Genomic DNA, 17763 nt, shown 5'->3' on the forward strand with positions numbered 1-17763 from the left:
ATCATGAACAATCCTTTCCCCTCTCATAAACGTACATGTACACTTCCTTAACTACATTGTATTACAGTACTGTATTATCAACCATAATTATTCATGCTCTATGTTCAAGCTTCTTACTAAATTACCAAACAATTCACTAGTTAGATGTAACTAATAGATTATTTGTCTAATTAACTGAATAGTTATGTAACTTTGAAAAAAATATATGGATCAAGCATAAACTTTTTAGTATGACTAAGTGAATTTCAAAGTGCTGAGACTTAGATTCCTTCTTTGAGTGAAGTTTAATGCTGACAAATTGCCAGTTGTATCTTCCGGTAGGTAGAGATGCAAGTATGCAAATTTCTGCACTCAGTTGAATTGTGGACACAAACAGTCTCTAAAAAAAGGAGGGTATCCTTTTGTAAATGTGGCCCCTAGAACTGTTTTTTCAATTATTCAAGTTATTTTCTCTGTATCTGACAGACTAAGAATTTCATGCTTGTTTTTCCATTGCAGTCTTTCACTGCAGGTCAGATGATGACACTGCTACTTATTAAAAGAAGAAAGCTATAGTCATTTTGGGCCAGATGCTAACTAAGTCGTATCACCCAGATAACTGTTCTAAATGCTCAGGGACAGTAAGCTGTAATTGACTGGACTTTTTTATTAAATTCCAATAGGCAGTCAGTCCTATGACTGTTCTTTCTCTCACAAGAATGGCATGAACCAATCTATGCATGGGTTGCACTTTGCACATCATCTCATTTCTAGAAATGCTTGGTTTATTTATTTATAAACAGGAATGTCATTCTCCAGTGGAGACCAAATTTCAGTCCTAGCCGAATCTATCATTTGAAAATGAATTTGGTGATCTCATACTGTTTTTCTTAATCATATATCTACATCAAATGTCTGATACAATGAGAAGTCTCTTCTTAAAAGGATAGCATTGCTGATTCAGGAAAGGACTCATGTCAATTGCAAGAGTTTGAATGGGAATTGGTGGGAAATGTGCAAATGATGTCCTTGGAAATTGTCAGTGGCTTTGTGTACTATATCCATAAGAAATATTTCAAATGGATAATAGACTGGAAAATATGGAAACAAAGGAATAAATAGAATATTTTTCCACTACTGCGCTTTACAAAGGTAGTGAACATTCTTGATCTGGAAGGACAGGAATAGATATTATGAAGTAACCTCTCCGAAACAGCAATTGGCAGAATGCAGAATGTTTGCTGAGGCCAGTTTTATTTTGGGGTTGCCCAGAATCAAGATAATGGAGTGTACAGAAGGGTAGGCAGCAGCTACAAATGTACACACCCAAATTATCCATTCAGCATTCAAAGAGGATAGGTTTCCTATTGAGAATGTTGAAGCCATATAATAAATATTGTAGATGATGAAAAAGGACACCACAGATTTAAGAGCACGAACATGAGCATCTGTGCTGGGGTTCCTGAAACTTGGATTAAAGTCTGAATTAAGGTTCATTTTCCTGATGTGTCTCCAAAGGGATATGATTAACAGAACAGATGAAGCAATAAATACAATAAGAGGGGAAATAGATCCTACGCTGTGTATCAGAAAAGTGAACTCCAAAAGGTTATTTTTATTGTCTGATATTGTGCCATTTGTTGATACACAATCTGTGGAGTTGTGAGAAAATACCCAGTAGGAATAACTGAACAATGTAAAAGCAATGGTGGTAACCAAGCAGTACAGCATAGAGCCCAAAAGCAGCCATGGCACCAGTTTGGAGAGCCTCAGTTTTAACCAGCTGAAGAGGCACTGGTTGAAAGTGGCAATCTTCACACAGTAGAATACAGAAAGGCAACTTGCAAAACAGAGACTCACTTGGTTTATGAACATCCAGATAACTAGGTAAGGCTGTAGTGTTTCAAATCTATCAAAGATATTTGGATATACCTTAGATAAAACATTGTCTAATGTCACGAAGAATTGTAGGCAAAATCTGGAGAAGGCCAGACTGGTTATGATCTTATCATAGGAAGTCTGTGTTCTGCTTTTGGCCCAGTCGATACAATTTAAGGCAACAATATATCCATTTGTAACAACTCCCGCTGAGAATTCTATTGCTAAGATGATCAGATAAAAAATAACAGCAGGAGCTAAAGATTTTGTCATCATTAATTCTTAGTTTGTAGTTCAGTTCTTGTGACTTTTCAGAAGACTTGTTTTAGAAGACATCAGATCAGAAGGCTTGGTTTAGAAGGCAGTTCATGTCCATCTCATGGATATATAAAATAAGTCCTTTTAGTACAGTTTCAAAAGCAGGATGAAAATTGAGTTTCATCTGTTGTTTACATATAGCCAGGTCATTTCATGAAGATTCAAATCTGGCATCTATCGTGTTACTAAATAACTAGTTCATGGAAAAAAGATATTTGCATGTCCCTTCCCAGAATGCCCTGTTAGTGACTAATCAAATTATTATTTTAATAAACTGTAAATCTAACCATTTATTTGAATATGGTATGTGCTTTCTAAAATAAGGATGAGGTAGAACTTGAGTGGTACATTGGCTTGCAGCAAAAGAAATAATATATACATATGGCAATGGTCAATGGAAATTGGAAGACACATTCTGATAACTTTGACAAGAAGCAATGGGCTTAAATTGCAGCAAGGTTTATGTTGAACATTAGGAAAAACTTCCTGTCAGTGTGGTTAAGCATTGGAATAAATTGTCTAGGGAAGTTGTGGAATCTCCCTCATGGAGATTTTTAAGAGCAGGTTAGACAAATACCTGTCAGGGATGGTCTAAATCAGGCCTGTACAACGTGCGGCCCGGGGGCCACATGCGGCCCGTGTGGGCTCACTGTGCGGCCCGCGGGAGGTGAGTAGGCAAGCGGCGGGTGAGGGAGGGGGGCTGAAGAGGCGGGCGGACAGTGGCGGGGGGTGAGGAGGTGAGCCGGGGGGATGGGGAGCTGAGGAGGCGAGCGAGGAGTCAGGGGCTGACCTGTTCTACTGATCTGGTCTGGCTCCCATCCCCTCTCCAAGGGTTGCAGCTGTCTGGAGGTGCTGCCTTCCATGCCTTCCTCAGTCACACCTCATTCATTCAACAGGGCAATTGATTACAAAATGGGTGGAAGATCTTATTCTACTACTTCTAGCAAAAAGACATTTTTCTGTTACCTTCATTATACTACCTCTGGGGCCCACTATAACATATTACCAAGGTTCAATACCACTGTTTTGGTGGGGCAGCACTGGGGAAGGAGGGTTTGTTTCCGTGGGGTGGGCGGTCCTGGTGGGGGGAGTATTTCAGGGTGGCTGGGCAGCGCTGGCGGGGGGTGTTGTGTTTCGGGGGGGCTTAGCGGTGCTGGGGAGGTCGGCAGGGTAGGGGGGTTCGGCCTTCAGCTGTTTTCTTTGGAGTAATATGGTGCTCACTGCTTTACGAGTTGTGCAGGCCTGGTCTAAATAATACTTAGTCCTTAGTTCAGGGGACTGAATTAGATGACCTCTCAAGATCCCTTCCAGTCTTATGTGATTCCTTAAAGGCTGCTTTGATGGCCAGTAGCTCTTTAACAAGGATGTCAGAGGTTTGCTCCACTGACACATGCCTGTGTGAGTAAAAGACACAAGGGTAAAGCTGACCATTGAATGCTTTTGTTTGAGAGAGGACTGTTCACAGTGTGAAGTTCAAGGCATCCACTTCTGCCGTCAATGGCTGGCACAGGCCTAGGTATGAAACTGGAGAAAAGCCTGTTGAGAGTCTTTGGGTTAAGTTTAGAGGTGAGAGCAACAAGGGTGATGTCATGGTGGGCATCTGCTATAGACCACCAGACCTGGAGGATGAGGTAGATGAGGCTTTCTTCACACAACTAACAGAAGTTTCTAGATCACAGGCCCTAATTCTAGTGGGGAACTTCAATCACCCTGGCATACGCTTGGAAAGCAATAGAGCAGTGCACAGAAATCCAGGAAGTTTTTGGAGAGTGTTGGGGACAAGTGTAAGTGCTGAAGGAACCAACTAGGGACTGTGCTCCTCTTGACCTACTGCTCACAAAGAGGAAAGAATTGGTAGGGGAAGTAGATGTGGGTGGCAGCTTGGGCAGCAGTGACCATTAGATGGTTGAGTTCAGGAACCTGACAGAAGGAAGAAAGGAGAACAGCAGAATTTGGACCCTGAACTTCAGAAACACAGACTTTGACTCCCACAGGGTACTGATAGGCAGGATCCCCTGGGAGGCTAATATGAGGAGAACTGGCTGCATTTTAAAGAAGCTTTATTGAGGGTGCAGGAATAACCATGCCAATGTGCAGAAAGAATAGCACATATGGCAGGCGACCAGGCTGGCTTAACAGAGAAATTTTCGGTGAGCTGAAACACAAAAAGGAAGCTTACAAGAAATGGAAACTTGGACCAATGACTAGGAAGGAGTATACAAATATTTCTCGAGCATGAGGGGATGTAATCAGGAAGGCCAAAGAACAATTGGAGTTGCAGCTAGACAGCAATGTGAAGCGTAAAAAGAAGGGTTTCTACATGTATGTTAGCAACAAGAAGAAGGTCAGGGAAAGTATGGGATCCTTACTGAATGGGGGAGGCAAACTAGTGACAGATGATGTGGAAAAAGCTGAAGTACTCAATGCTTTTCTTGCCTCGGTCTTCACAGACAAGGTCAGCTCCCAGACTGCTCCACTGAACAGCACAGTATGGCGAGGAGGTGAGCATTCCTCAATAGTGAAAGAATAGGTTAAGGACTATTTAGAAAAGCTGGACATGCACAAGTCTTGACTTTAGAAAAGCTTTTGATACAGTCTCCCACGGTATTTTTGCCAGCAAGTTAAAGTATGGACTGGATGAATGAACTATAAGGTGGATTAAAAAGCTGGCTAGATCGTTGGGCTCAATGGGTAGTGATCAATGGCTCAATGTCTAGTTGGCAGCTGGTATCAAGCAGCATGCCCCAGAGGTAGTCTTGAGGCCAGTTTTGTTCAACATCTCCATTAATGATCTGGATGATTGGATGGATTGCACCCGCAGCAAGTTCATGCATGACACTAAGCTGAGGGGAGAGGTAGATACACTGGAGGATAGAGATAGGGTCCAGAGTGACCAAGACAAATTGGAGGATTGAGATAAAAGAAATCTGATGAGGTTCAACAAGGAAAAGTGCAGAGTCCTGCAATTAGGATAGAAGAATCTCATGCACTGCTACAGGCTGGCTAAGCGGCAGTTCTGCAGAAAAGGACCTGAGGGTTATAGTGGATGAGAAGCTGTATATGAATCAACAGTGTTCCCTTGTTGCCAAGAAGGCATATTGTGCTGCATTAGTAGGAGCATATTGTGCTGCATTAGTAGGAGCATTGCCAGCAGATCGAGTGACATGATTATTCCCCTCTATTTTGCATTGGTGAGTGTTAGGATATAGATATTCAGGCCTGTCTGCAAAGGCCTGTACTTTCAGAATGTAGGTGCATTCTTATCACTGAGCTAGTTATAGAGATATAAAAGAAAGAATAAAAAATCACTGTCTGTGTAATGGCCTTCTCTTACTGTGACAGGCTAAGGCCTTCAGCTAAGAAGTAGTTAGACCCCCATAAGCTGGGAAGTGTATGGTCACATCCTCACATTCCAAACTAGTCACATTGAAATAAGGTGCTATTGGGCTATTAGGAATACAATCCTGTCCTGATATTCCTATCACCTCCAGAGAAAGGGAAGAGCCTAGAAGATGTAAAAGGAAACTTAGTTTGATAGCATCCTGTCTGGTAAGAACTCACTTATCAATAGACAGTTGGAAAACACTTATGTCTGTATAGATATAGTTGTGAAATCCTCACTTCTGTATTGTTTTGTATGTTTATTTGCATGGTCTGTGTCTGGTCCTGTGATTGTTTCTGTCTGCTGTATAATTAATTTTGTTGGGTGTAAACCAATGAAGGTGGTGGAATATAATTGGTTAAATAACCATGTTACAGTATGTTAGGATTAGTTAGTTAAATTTCAGTAAAATGATTGGTTAAGGTATAGCTAAGCAGAACTCAGGTTCTACTATATAGTCTGCAGTCAATCAGGAAGTGGGGGGGAATGGGAACAGGGACTGGAGGAGGAATTGGGATCATGTTTTGCTAAAGGGGGAAATGGGAGCAGGGGATGGAAACAGAAACAAGGACACAGGCAAGGCTCTGTGGTGTCAGAGCTGGGAAGGGGGACACTAAGGAAGGAAACTGGAATCATGCTTGCTGGAAGTTCACCCCAATAAACATCGAATTGTTTGCGCCTTTAGACTTCGGGTATTGTTTCTCTCTGTTCATGCGAGAAGGACCAGGGAAGTGAGAGGGTGAAGGAATAAGCCCCCTAACAGTGAGTCCACATCTAGAGTACTGCATCCAGTTTTGGGCCCCCCACTACAGAAAGGATGTGGACAAATTGGAGGAAGTTCAGCGGAGGGCAACAAAAATTATCAGAGGGCTGGGGCACATGACTTATGAGGAGAAGCTGAGGAAACTGGGCTTATTTAGTCTGCAGAACAAAAGAGTGAGGAGGGATTTGATAGCAGCCTTCAACTACCTGAACGTGAGTTCCAAAGAGGATGGAGCTAGACTATTCTCAGTGGTCGCAGATTGCAGAACAAGGAGGAATGGTCTCAAATTGCATGGGAGGAGTCTAGTTTGGATATTAGGAAAAACTACTTTACTAGGAGGGTAGTGAAGCACCGGAATGGGTTATCTAGGGAGGTGGTGGAATCTCCATCCTTAGAGGTTTTTAAGGCCTGGCTTGACAAAGCCCTGGATGGGAAGATTTAGTTGGGGTTGGTCCTGCTTTGAGCAGGGGACTGGACTAGATGACCTCCTGAGGTCTCTTCCAAGCCTCATCTTCTAAGAATCTATGATTCTATGAACAAAAATGGGGACAATTATGCATTTCTGCTGTAGCCACTCAAAAGCCACTTATTCCTCCTGGGACAAAAAAAAAGGGATCCTTTCTTTAAGAGGTCTGTGATTGGGTTGACCACCCTGAGAAACTGTAATGAGCCATCTGTAGAAATTGGCAACGCCCAAAAATTATTGCAGCCCCTGGATGTCCCTCAGCACTACCCAGTCAGTGATGGCTGCCACTTTGTTTGAGTCTATGGCCAAACTTCAGGGGAACTGATGTATCTCAGAAACTCTACTGTGTCTTTGTCAAACTAGCATTTCTCTGGTTGGGCCTATCGGCAGCATTGGTAAAGCCTTTATAAGACATTCCACATATGCTGGTGTTCTGTGCATGGTTGCTTAAAAAATAAGGATGATGTCACAATAGATAATAATGAATTAATCCACCATGTCCCAGAAAATGTCACCGATAAAGTGTTGGAAAGACATGGGACCATTAAACAGACTGAATGGAATGACCAAGTATTCAAGGTGTTCATGCTGGGTTTGGAAAGTCATTTTCCACTCATCTCCTTCTTTTGCCCACACCAGTTACTGGCCCCACAAAATTTGGCAGAGTGTAATCAGTCTATGAGTTCATTAATGAGGGGAAGCAGCTAATGGTTCCAAACTGTCCCCATATTGCGGCCCCAGTAGTCAATGTAGGACCTCAGGAAATCATCCTTAAAAAAAAAACACTCAAAAATGGGGCCCCAGGTGGAGATATGGATGGTTGGATCAACTCCTTCTGCAGATTTTCCTGCAGATAGACATGAAGGGCTTGAAGCACTTGTTTGGAAAAGGTGATTTTGGTTCCTGGCTAAAAGTCAATTGGGCAGTCATATTTGTGTTGCAGCAGCCAGGAGGGTGGGAGGTCTGTATTTCCCTTGTCAAAATGTCTTCAAGGTTGTAGTACTTACAAGTTATTTTGGTGGTGGCAGTTGGGACAGTTAGCAGTGTGCATAACTCCTGTGTGCCCATTCCCTCACAGCAAGGATTCTCCAGATGATGACAGGCTTCAGAGGATACCAGTTCTCTCTTTGGCCTGAAGACAGCAGAATTGTTGCCAGTACTTAGAGCAAACGTGTGCTATTCCTTTTTGCCTATCGATACAGAAGTCATGGGCAGCGAGCCAGGGCATTCCCAGGATGACTGAAAAGTGGGAAGCCTGAATTAACTCAAACTGAAAAGTGTCCTGGTGCCCTGTAGGGTAATGGTCTGGTAGATGACTTGCCTCAAGGCTAGGAGAAATGCCTCAATGGTTTCCACTAAATCCATGGAATTTTTATGCACAGCAGGGATCCTGTGGGCCTCAGCCACCTCTTGGTCTATAAAATTACCTTACCTGGAGTTGACCTGAGCCTCCGGGTAGAGTGCTGGGCGCATCAGGAGTAGGAGCTACAATGGCAGTCAGAGTTGCATCAAGGGTAGATTCGTGATTGCTGCCATCCCAACAGAGGTGCATGGAGGTCAAGTGTCTTTGGATGAGGAAAGGAACTTGGACAGATCAAACCTCCTTATATGGGCTGAGGTAGACCCCAAAGCTGGTCTGAAATTTGCAGGACATATCAAGGTGAAGTGTCCACTGCCCTCACAATACAGACACAGAACCAACATTTGGCATCTGTGCTTCTCAGCCTCAGACACGTCTGGGCAGGCCCGGTCAATGTGCATGGGTTCTGGGGCCTGGACCGGGGTGTGCAGTTGAGGGGTCACAGACTGGAGTGTTGACAGGGTTCAAGGGACTAGGTCACATATATGGCACCACTCAGTAGGCAGTTGTGAATTCTGATCCATAGGTCAATCAGGTCATCGAGATGGGATGCTGACTTGACCTACACCAGTTCATTCTTTATATCATTGTTCAAAGTCTCATTCCACTTAGTTTCAGCAGAGAGATGACGGAATTCAGCAGCATACTGGATAGCTGATTGATGCCCATGAAGTAGCATTTGAAGTGTAGCTTCAGCCATTTAGGTACTGTGGTGGTCACTGAAGATAACATGGCCTGAATGAACGGTGCCAACTGGCCCAGGACTATTCCAGGAGGGGGTCGGCCCAGGCCTCCCCAGTCTGCAGACTAATGATGATCCCTTAAGGAACTAGCTGAAGCAATCTTGGAAACATTTGAGAACTCATGGAGGATGAGTAAGGTCCTAGAAGATAGGTACTATATATGCCCTTTTCCAATCTTTAAAAGGGGGAACAAAGGACCCAAGGAAATATAGACCAGTCAACCTAACTTCAATACCTGGATACTGGGGAAAAAATATTCAACCAATTGTTCACCCACCTAACAGTAATTTCATCTAGACCACATTCCCTTTGTTTGCTTATGGGGAATGTCATGTGGGACTATGTAAAAAACCCTTCTAAAATAGATGACAAACTGGAAGGAGTGACTAGTACTTTGGAGGACAGGGTTAGAATTCAAAACAACCTGGACAAATTAGAAAATTGGTTCAAAATAAACAAGGTGAAATTCAATAGAGAAGTGCAATGTACTATGTTGAGGAAAGAAAAATCACATACACAACTTAAAAATGGGGAATAAATGGCTATGTGGTTGTACTACTGAAAAGTGTCTTGGGGTTATAGTGGATCACAAATTGAATATGAGTCAACAATGTGACAGTTGCAAAAAAGGTCAATATTCTGGAGTGCATTAATAGGAATGTTGTATTTAGGACATTGGAGATAATTGTTCCACTCTACTCAGTACTGGTGAGGCCTCAGCTGGAGTGCTGTGTCCAATTCTGGCCACCACACTCTAACAAAGATGTGGATAAACTAGAGAGATTCGAGAGGAGACAACAAAAAAAAATGATAACCTGACCTATGAGGAAAAGTTAAAAAAACTGATCATGTTCAGTCAGCAGAAAAGAAGATAAGAGGGAGGAGGGGAACTGATAACAGTCTTCAAATATATTAAGGGCTATCATAAAGAGGACAGTGGTCAATTGTTTCCATGTCCACTGAAGGTAGAACAAGAAGTAATTGGCTTAATCTGTAGCAAGGGAGATTTAGGTTAGATATCAGGAAAATCTTTCTAACTATATGTATAATTAAGTTCAGGAAAGACTTCCAAGGGAGATTTTGGGATCCCCATAATAGAGGTTGGTCAAACAATTGTCAGGGATGGTCCTGCCTCAGTACAGGTTATTGGAATTGAGGACCTCTCAAGGTCTCTTCCAACTCTACAATTCTGTGAAACTGCCACTTCTAAACTCACATCTTTAAGGATGAAAACAATACACTTTCCACTGAATTTCACTGGAGCATACATGGTATCTGTTGCCAGGTTAATCTTCTGGAATAATAAATATTTATTAGCACCTATATAGCACTTTCCATCAGTAAAGCTAAAGATACTTTACAAAGCTAGGTAAACATAACTTTACCCAATTATAGATACAAGGATCTGAACTACAAGAGAGGTTAAGTGACTTGCCAAAAGTCACACAGCAAGTCCAATGACCGCAAAGCTAGCACCCAACACTGACCTACACTGCCTTCCCTTTAAGAAGTATAGGGAGATTTCTCTCTGTAAAATAGATCCATTGTCCATTTCTGTTATTTGAAAGGCAGGGGAAGTGGCTGGAGCTACCACTGAACTATGGAGGTTGTAGATCTGTGCCTTATTTCCTCAGGGAGTTTCAGAGGTAGGAAGTATCAGAGGGGTAGCCGTGTTAGTCTGGATCTGTAAAAGCAGCAGAGTCCTGTGGCACCTTATAGACTAACAGACATATTGGAGCATGAGCTTTCGTGGGTGAATACTGACTTCGTGGGATGACATGCATCCGACAAAGTGGGTATTCACCCACGAAAGCTCATGCTCCAATACATCTGTTAGTCTATGAGGTGCCACAGGACTCTTTGCTGCTTTTTCGGAGGTAGGAAGTACAGAGTGAGTACTCTTGGCATTTTGTGACTGCAGTGACACCGTTGTGCCTGGCCCTTATATGGGCTATCCAGAGTAGTGGAGGGGAGGTTCTGTTACCCCATAATTTGGACCCAAGGCATGCCAATACTGGCTTGCCTATGACCATGAGCCAATGGTCAAATTATTCCACCCAAATGAGTAACAAGGTGTGGCTCGCCCTATAGGAATAGCCAGGGTTTTACCAGAGGGTTTGTTTCTGACTTGCAGAGGACTCCCAGAAGCAGACTAATTCTGCTAACCAGTTGTAGGACACGGATACAGCCTTCTGCTCAAAGGATTGACATTCAAGCAGTAATTCTTCAAAAACAAGGCATCATTTATTTTAAAAGAAATAATCAGTTACATTGAATTCAATAAAGCGGGAAAGAATACACTACCATACATAAAACATAGTAAAACACAATCAAATCACATAGCAATCTCATGCACATGCATAGAGCCTTAATAGAATGTTATCATCTAATATCACAGTTATCTCAAAGTAGCAAGCAGAGCTTCTATACATATATGTAAGAAACATTACAATATTGCATTTTCCCAAGAAGTTTACTTATTTAACATTAACATTCTCTGAGCAGTGGCCAAATTATCATAGAACGGCTGGTGTGGATCTCATTCAGAAGCAGGCATTTAGCTTTATTTACAGGCACACCCAGACACTCCTTATAAAACAGATAAAAATCTGACTTACACTCTTTGTTCTGAAAAATCCCTCTGACTTATCTAGGGGTCTCTCTGTTCTGTCAGGGTTAGAAGCTGCTTCTACTTCTGCTGCTGTCTGCTTGATCCTACTCCTTCTGTTAGTTCCATTGCTGTTCCTTCCTTCTCTGCTCCTTGGAGGCCCACACCACACAGACAATCCTGCTGGCTGTCAGCCTTATATAGGATTTACAGCCCTGCTTTGATTAGTTGCTTTCTCAAGCCCAGCTCATTGGCATCTGACCTCCCAGTGGAGTGACATTTGCTCAGCCAATCAGATTCACCTGACATTTAAGCTGCTCCTTCTCCTGCCTCATTAGCATAGATCCTCCTTCTTCCTACACCCTCCCTTCTATATGTTTCTAATGTATAAAGTCATTCCCTATTAAACTCTATCTAACCCTTATCCCCTGTCTGCCCTGCATCATTCATTTTAAGATCTCTAATAGAGAATCATTATGGCCGCCATTTTTTATTTTTAACTATATATTATCATTATTTACTAGTTATTTAAAACCTTATTTCTAAAACTAACTACATATTTATGCAAGTTAAAGCATTATGATACCGTCACCACCATTGTTATGCTAAATCTGGGAGATGAGTTTTTAAAGATTTGTCTCTCCCTCTGCAGCTGCCTGTCAGTAGTGTCTGCCCGAGACACTGCAATTTTTACATACGATCAGAGCAGCTAGAACAGCTTCTTGTATCAGTTCATTGGTCCCTCACCTTCCCTCTGTGTACTTACCTAAAGGCCACTCTGGCCATATTTTTGTATAATATGGCATCTGTGACACACACTGTTCATGTAAAGGAGAAGAATGACAGAGGGGGAACACATCTTGCTGCTGCTATTGATGTAGGAAAGAGCTAGAATGTGGTTTATAAGTTTAAAATGTTATGTATGTGTAAGGCTGCTTGTGACATGCGCTGCATACAAGGCCAGGAGGGGGAAGAGCAAGGAGAAGAGGAGGATTCTATCAATGCAAAAAAAAAAACACACAAAAAAACCACACACTATTTTCTATTCAGGCAATACAGTATGAGATGCAGCAGCAGTAGCTTCTCGCACAGCACCAACTACAAGAGCAGGTTGCATGGCAAACATCTGGGAAAAGCTTAGTGCAGCTTCCTCTTTCATGATGTTTTGCTACTACCCGAGCAGATGCTGCTTCTCCTCCAACTCTTGCTCACTCACCAGGGGCAGTCACTGCTCTACTTCAGCATTTGCTTGTATTCCTCTAGTTTGATGGTGCTGAGTGGATGCTTTCAGGGCAAGCAGTTGGAATCCTGACAAGTGAAAGAGGGGTCTTTAGGAAAGGATGAGTGTGCTAAACTAGAGATAATGGTAATCAAGTGAAATAGGACAGACCCTAGCAGAGCCGTGGCACGAGTCTAGGGATTCTCACATTCAGCTGAATGGTGTTGGCTATTTTACTTCAGAGTGAGAAATATAGAGTAAGTTGGCAAAACAGGGACTGGGATGGTTTATAATGAACCAAGCAACAGGGAAAGTTAAACCCCTTTTCCATTTTGCTAAGTCTAGAGAGGGAAAATAGTAAAAATTCCTCAGCATGATTGTCTCATGAAGACAAAATAAAAGCAAGCTGAGATTAGATAGGATTATATCCCTCTCACGGGGTTCCCTCACTGCTGGTGGTGCCTCCTGTTGGCCTTCCTGGGGATTAGCTCCAGACAGGCATTGTGCCCTCCCCCTAGCATTGTCTCCCCCGCCCCCTGTCTGACCCCCCCTGTTTCTCGCTCCGTGGCAGCATCCCCAGAACTCCTGCCCCATCCAACCCCCCTGTTCCCTGTCCCCTGACTGCCCCATCAAACCTCTCCTCTCAATCCTGACTGCCTTCCCAGGACAAGGGGTGGCTCTAGCCATTTCGCTGCCCCAAGCACAGCGGCACGCCGCGGGGGGCACTCTGCCGGTCGGCGGTCCCATGGCTCCGGTGGACCTCCCGCAGGCGTGCCTGCGGATGCTCCACCGAAGCCGTGGGACCAGCGGACCCTCCGCAGGAACGCCTGCGGGAGGTCCACCGGAGCCGCCTGCCGCCCTCCCCGCGACTGGCAGAGTGCCCCCCGTGGCATGCCGCCCGAAGCACGTGCTTGGTGTGCTGGGGCCTGGAGCCGCCCCCGCCCAGGACCACTGCCTCATCCAGCAACCCCTTCTCCCTCTCCCCTGACCGCACACAGAACCCCTGCCTCTGACTGCCCCCCGACGCCCCATCCAACTCCTTCTCTCCTTCCTGACTGCCCCCTGGGACACCTGCCTCCATCCAACCCCCCATTCCCTGCCCTCTAACTGCCCTGACCCCTATCCACACCCTGACTCCTGCCCACCACCCCAAACTCCCCTGCCTTCTATCCAACACCCCCCCAGCTGCCCCCTCCCCTGCCCCCTTACCACGCTGCCTGGAGCACTGGTGGCAGGGAGCACTATAGCCACACCGTCCAGAGCACCAGGACAGGCAGCCGCACCGCCCGGCTGGAGCCAGCCACGCCACCGCGCAGCACAGAGCACCAGGTCAGGCCAGGCTCTGCAGCTGCACTGCCCCAGGCACTCGCAGCCCTGCCATCCAGAGCATTGTGCCGGTGGCACAGAGAGCTGAGGCGGGGGGAGGAGGAACAGCAGTGGAGGGGCTGGGGGCTAGCCTCCCAGGCCAGGAGGTCAGGGGCCGGGCAGGAGGGTCCCATGGGCCATAGTTTGCCCACCTCTGGCCTAAAGTAAAGTCTACATCACAATTCTTAGCTGTGCAGCTCAATCCCTGTGCACCCAAATTACCTGACCCAGGCCAGCCATAGCCGTGCCACAGTTTTTTTAACTCTGTGTAGATGAAGCAAGGATTTCACCCAATCAGCCTGTTTCTTGAAAGACCTAAATTGACACAGGTTCCAGAAATAATCAGATGGACAATATAAAATGAAGTTAGTATGGGGTATTTTTACTCTCTTTCTTGAGGATTTCCAGAACATTTTATTTAGAAGCTCAAATTTAGATAATGGTTGTGCCCTGGTGTCTGATACAGATATAATATTAAGACTCTTCATGCAAATAAAAAAGCCTGGTGATTATTTTTCATGTATTTGTCAGCAATAGGTAGCTGCTTCCATGGAGATGCAAAACTAAGAAGTATTATCTTACTGTCATCCATTTCATAGTTCTATCTTTATGTTTCACTGTCCAGAATGTTCTCCTGTTACTAGAAACAAATTTTGCTCTTTTCCCACTGACTTCAATAGCAGGGATGCATGCCAGGTAACTCAGAGTAGCATTTGGCTCATATGGTTTTTCTTGTATTATATATAAACATACATTTCACACACATTATAGTTTTAAAAACTTCATACAATTTTAATGGGGGGGGGAATCTCTAACATATGTTCTATTTTTTGCTATGAAATATAAATACTTTAATATATGAGATTGTTGGCACCCTTTTCTCAATGAGAATTTATGTTTTTATTGCAATTAGTGACCTAAAATATCAACTTCCAAGAGAAAAAGGATTTAATGTGAAGAGCTGTAACTCAAGTTCAGTTTTCTTCACTAGCAATAAGAGCAATCCAGCGTTTGTCACATTGCATATGGTGATCCGAAACCTTTAGCAATAACAATATGTCAGTAGTTTTGCAGTTTTCTTTTCTTGTGAAAGGGACTAAAAGAATCACTGAAGTAAATAATATTGCTCTGAGTCTGCCTGTCTGCTTCCTGAACTCTGCACACTGGGAGTGCATACCAGGGATTGGAAGCATCAGTATGTCACTACTTCAGTTATGTATAATGACTGTAATTTACAGAGTAGGTAGATGCAGAAGTGCCCACAGAGATTCAATTATCTCCCAACATAGTAGTGCACTGTATAGCAGCCTACAAGTCTCTGAGAAGTGATCACTACCCACCCTGTTTAAATTGCAGCAACAAAAGAAACTTTAAAAACTTTAATCATAGATCATACTTTAACAGAGGTTGTCAGAAACCCATGTCTTATACAGTGCCAATTAGAATTCTAAATAGATGGTCCACCAGGGGTTCACCCTGGTGTCCTGATAGGAAAGCTTCATTATTTTGAAGCATTAAAAATCCTTGAGTTTCTCATGGTTTTTCTGTGTGTGTATTTGCTATGTATGAAGTACTAACCACTGCCCTTCATTTTTAAAATATATATATATATATATATACATACTGCCAGCTGTGTCCTAGGAATTTTATAGACTGGCATGAAGACAAGGTCTGTGGGACTCAAAGAGCTTCTCAAGCATTGATTGTAAATTATTTTCTAGAGGTTGAATCAACAATAATTTAAATATTCTTATGAAATGCATTAAAGGTATCTAGAGTACAGTGAATGAGCTGCATCTGGATAAACAAAAAGCAGTTGTCAAGATTTTCAAATGTTTGCACTTAAATTGTGATTCCAAAGTCCTTACTCATGTTCCTAACTAAATGCCCTGATGTTCTGTTACTGAAAAACTGCTTACTTCAGTGGGATCTGTTCCATAAAGCTATTTACACTCTGTGGGCTTGTCTACACTGCCCCCCATCCCCTAATTCACACTACAGGGGTATGAGTAGCAGTGAGCATCTAAATGTTTTGCTCTAACTCCCCTGTCTGGACACTGTGGGAGTGAGGTAAAAGGTTCCTAGTTCCCATTGATATAATCCTTTTCAAACAGGATTACGTTAATCTGAACTGGGAACATTTAGTTCATACCTGCAGTATCTACATGGGGGAGTTACAATGTAGTAACTTGGTGCACACTGCTATATATACCCCTGTAGTCCTAACTGCGGGACAGTATAGACGTAGCCAAAGATCTGTGGGGCAATGAGTTTTTTACAATGTGTGAGTACAGCATCTAGCAGAATGGAGCTCTGACCCTCTAGATAACACAATACAAATGCTAAAAAATAATTCTGAATCCTACAGTATAACACATTCTCAGCCACCCAGATCCAACAGCTAGAAAACTAAAACAAGATGTATAACTCCATAGATTCCATGGCCAGAAGGAACCATTTTGATCATCTAATCAGACCACCTGTATAACACTGGCCATAAAACTTCCCCAATATTATTCGTAAAGCACTGTTTTTAAAAACACAACTAATCTTGATTTTTAAAAATGTCAGTAATAGAGAATCCACCGCAATCCTTGGTAAATTCTTCCAATGATTAATTACCCTCACTGTTAAAAATGTAAACCTTATTTCCAGTCTGAATTTGCCTAGCTTCAACTTCTAGCCATTGGATCAAGTTATACCTTTCTCTGCTAGACTGAAGAGCCAATTATTAAATATTTGTTCCCCATGTAGATATTGATAACCTGTAATCAGGTTGCTCCTTAACCTTCTCTTTGTTAAGCTAAATAGATTGAGCTCAATACTGCTGCAAGTATTGTGTAACAGATTGGAAAAGGCAGGATTTCTCTCTTACAAAACATAGTAAGAAAGATACTTTTGCTAAACTTTAAGTCACTGACATGCCAGCATATACAATCTACAAAATTGAAAAGACCTAAAATAAAATAGTTTAGGTCAAGAGTATCTATCTAAAAAATCTATGCTGTAAAGAGGAGTGGAAATATAAACATGATGTTTATTGATAACCTGAGCTCCTTACATACAAAAGAAATGGCAAGAAAGATAGTGAATAAAAGAAAGACAGAGAACGATATTATGTGAAGTTGGAGGTGGTCATGTAAAATCTCAGGAGAACTTTATAAGTAAATATTTTCTGAAACTAAAGAAAAAATGTAATTTGTAGCACAAATAAACAGACATTTGGAAATAAGTGATGTAAAGTGAATTGTTTTGATATGCTGGTTTAGTATTTCAATACTACTCATGAAAAAGGCTATATAATCTTATACAGCATCCCTCATGACCCATGCAGAAAATTGTATAGTACAATATAAAACAATGTTTTTCTGAAAATATATTTCACAGACTTAGCAGCCTACTGAAGTCAGTGGCAAAACTGTGATAATATCACAAACAAGCTAAACATGTTTGTGCTACTAATGAGCATGTATTTCTAGCTTCTGGGAATAAATAGACATAAGAATCCTATATGAACAGGATAATATTTAGCACTTACATGGATAGCACTTTGTGTGTTTGAAGCACTAGCTAATATATCATGGACTTAACAGTTAATGGAAAGTATATACTTTTGTTTGCAAAATATAACAAACCAAAACAAACACTCTTACTCATCATTTGTTATTTATTTACAAATTTT

The 17763-nt window shown here is 42.6% G+C and overlaps 1 protein-coding gene across 1 annotated transcript; it reads right to left on the bottom strand.

The window, feature by feature from the left end:
* Window positions 1-1170: 1170 nt before the first annotated feature.
* LOC123366184 (taste receptor type 2 member 40-like) lies at window positions 1171-2130 on the bottom strand. Its single transcript, XM_045009392.1, has one exon. It carries the CDS (start codon window positions 2128-2130, stop codon window positions 1171-1173), a length of 960 nt encoding a protein of 319 aa, XP_044865327.1.
* Between the last annotated feature and the right edge of the window lie 15633 nt (window positions 2131-17763).

This window comes from Mauremys mutica, chromosome 3, assembly GCF_020497125.1.
Source record: "Mauremys mutica isolate MM-2020 ecotype Southern chromosome 3, ASM2049712v1, whole genome shotgun sequence".
Classification (NCBI taxonomy): domain Eukaryota; kingdom Metazoa; phylum Chordata; order Testudines; family Geoemydidae; genus Mauremys; species Mauremys mutica.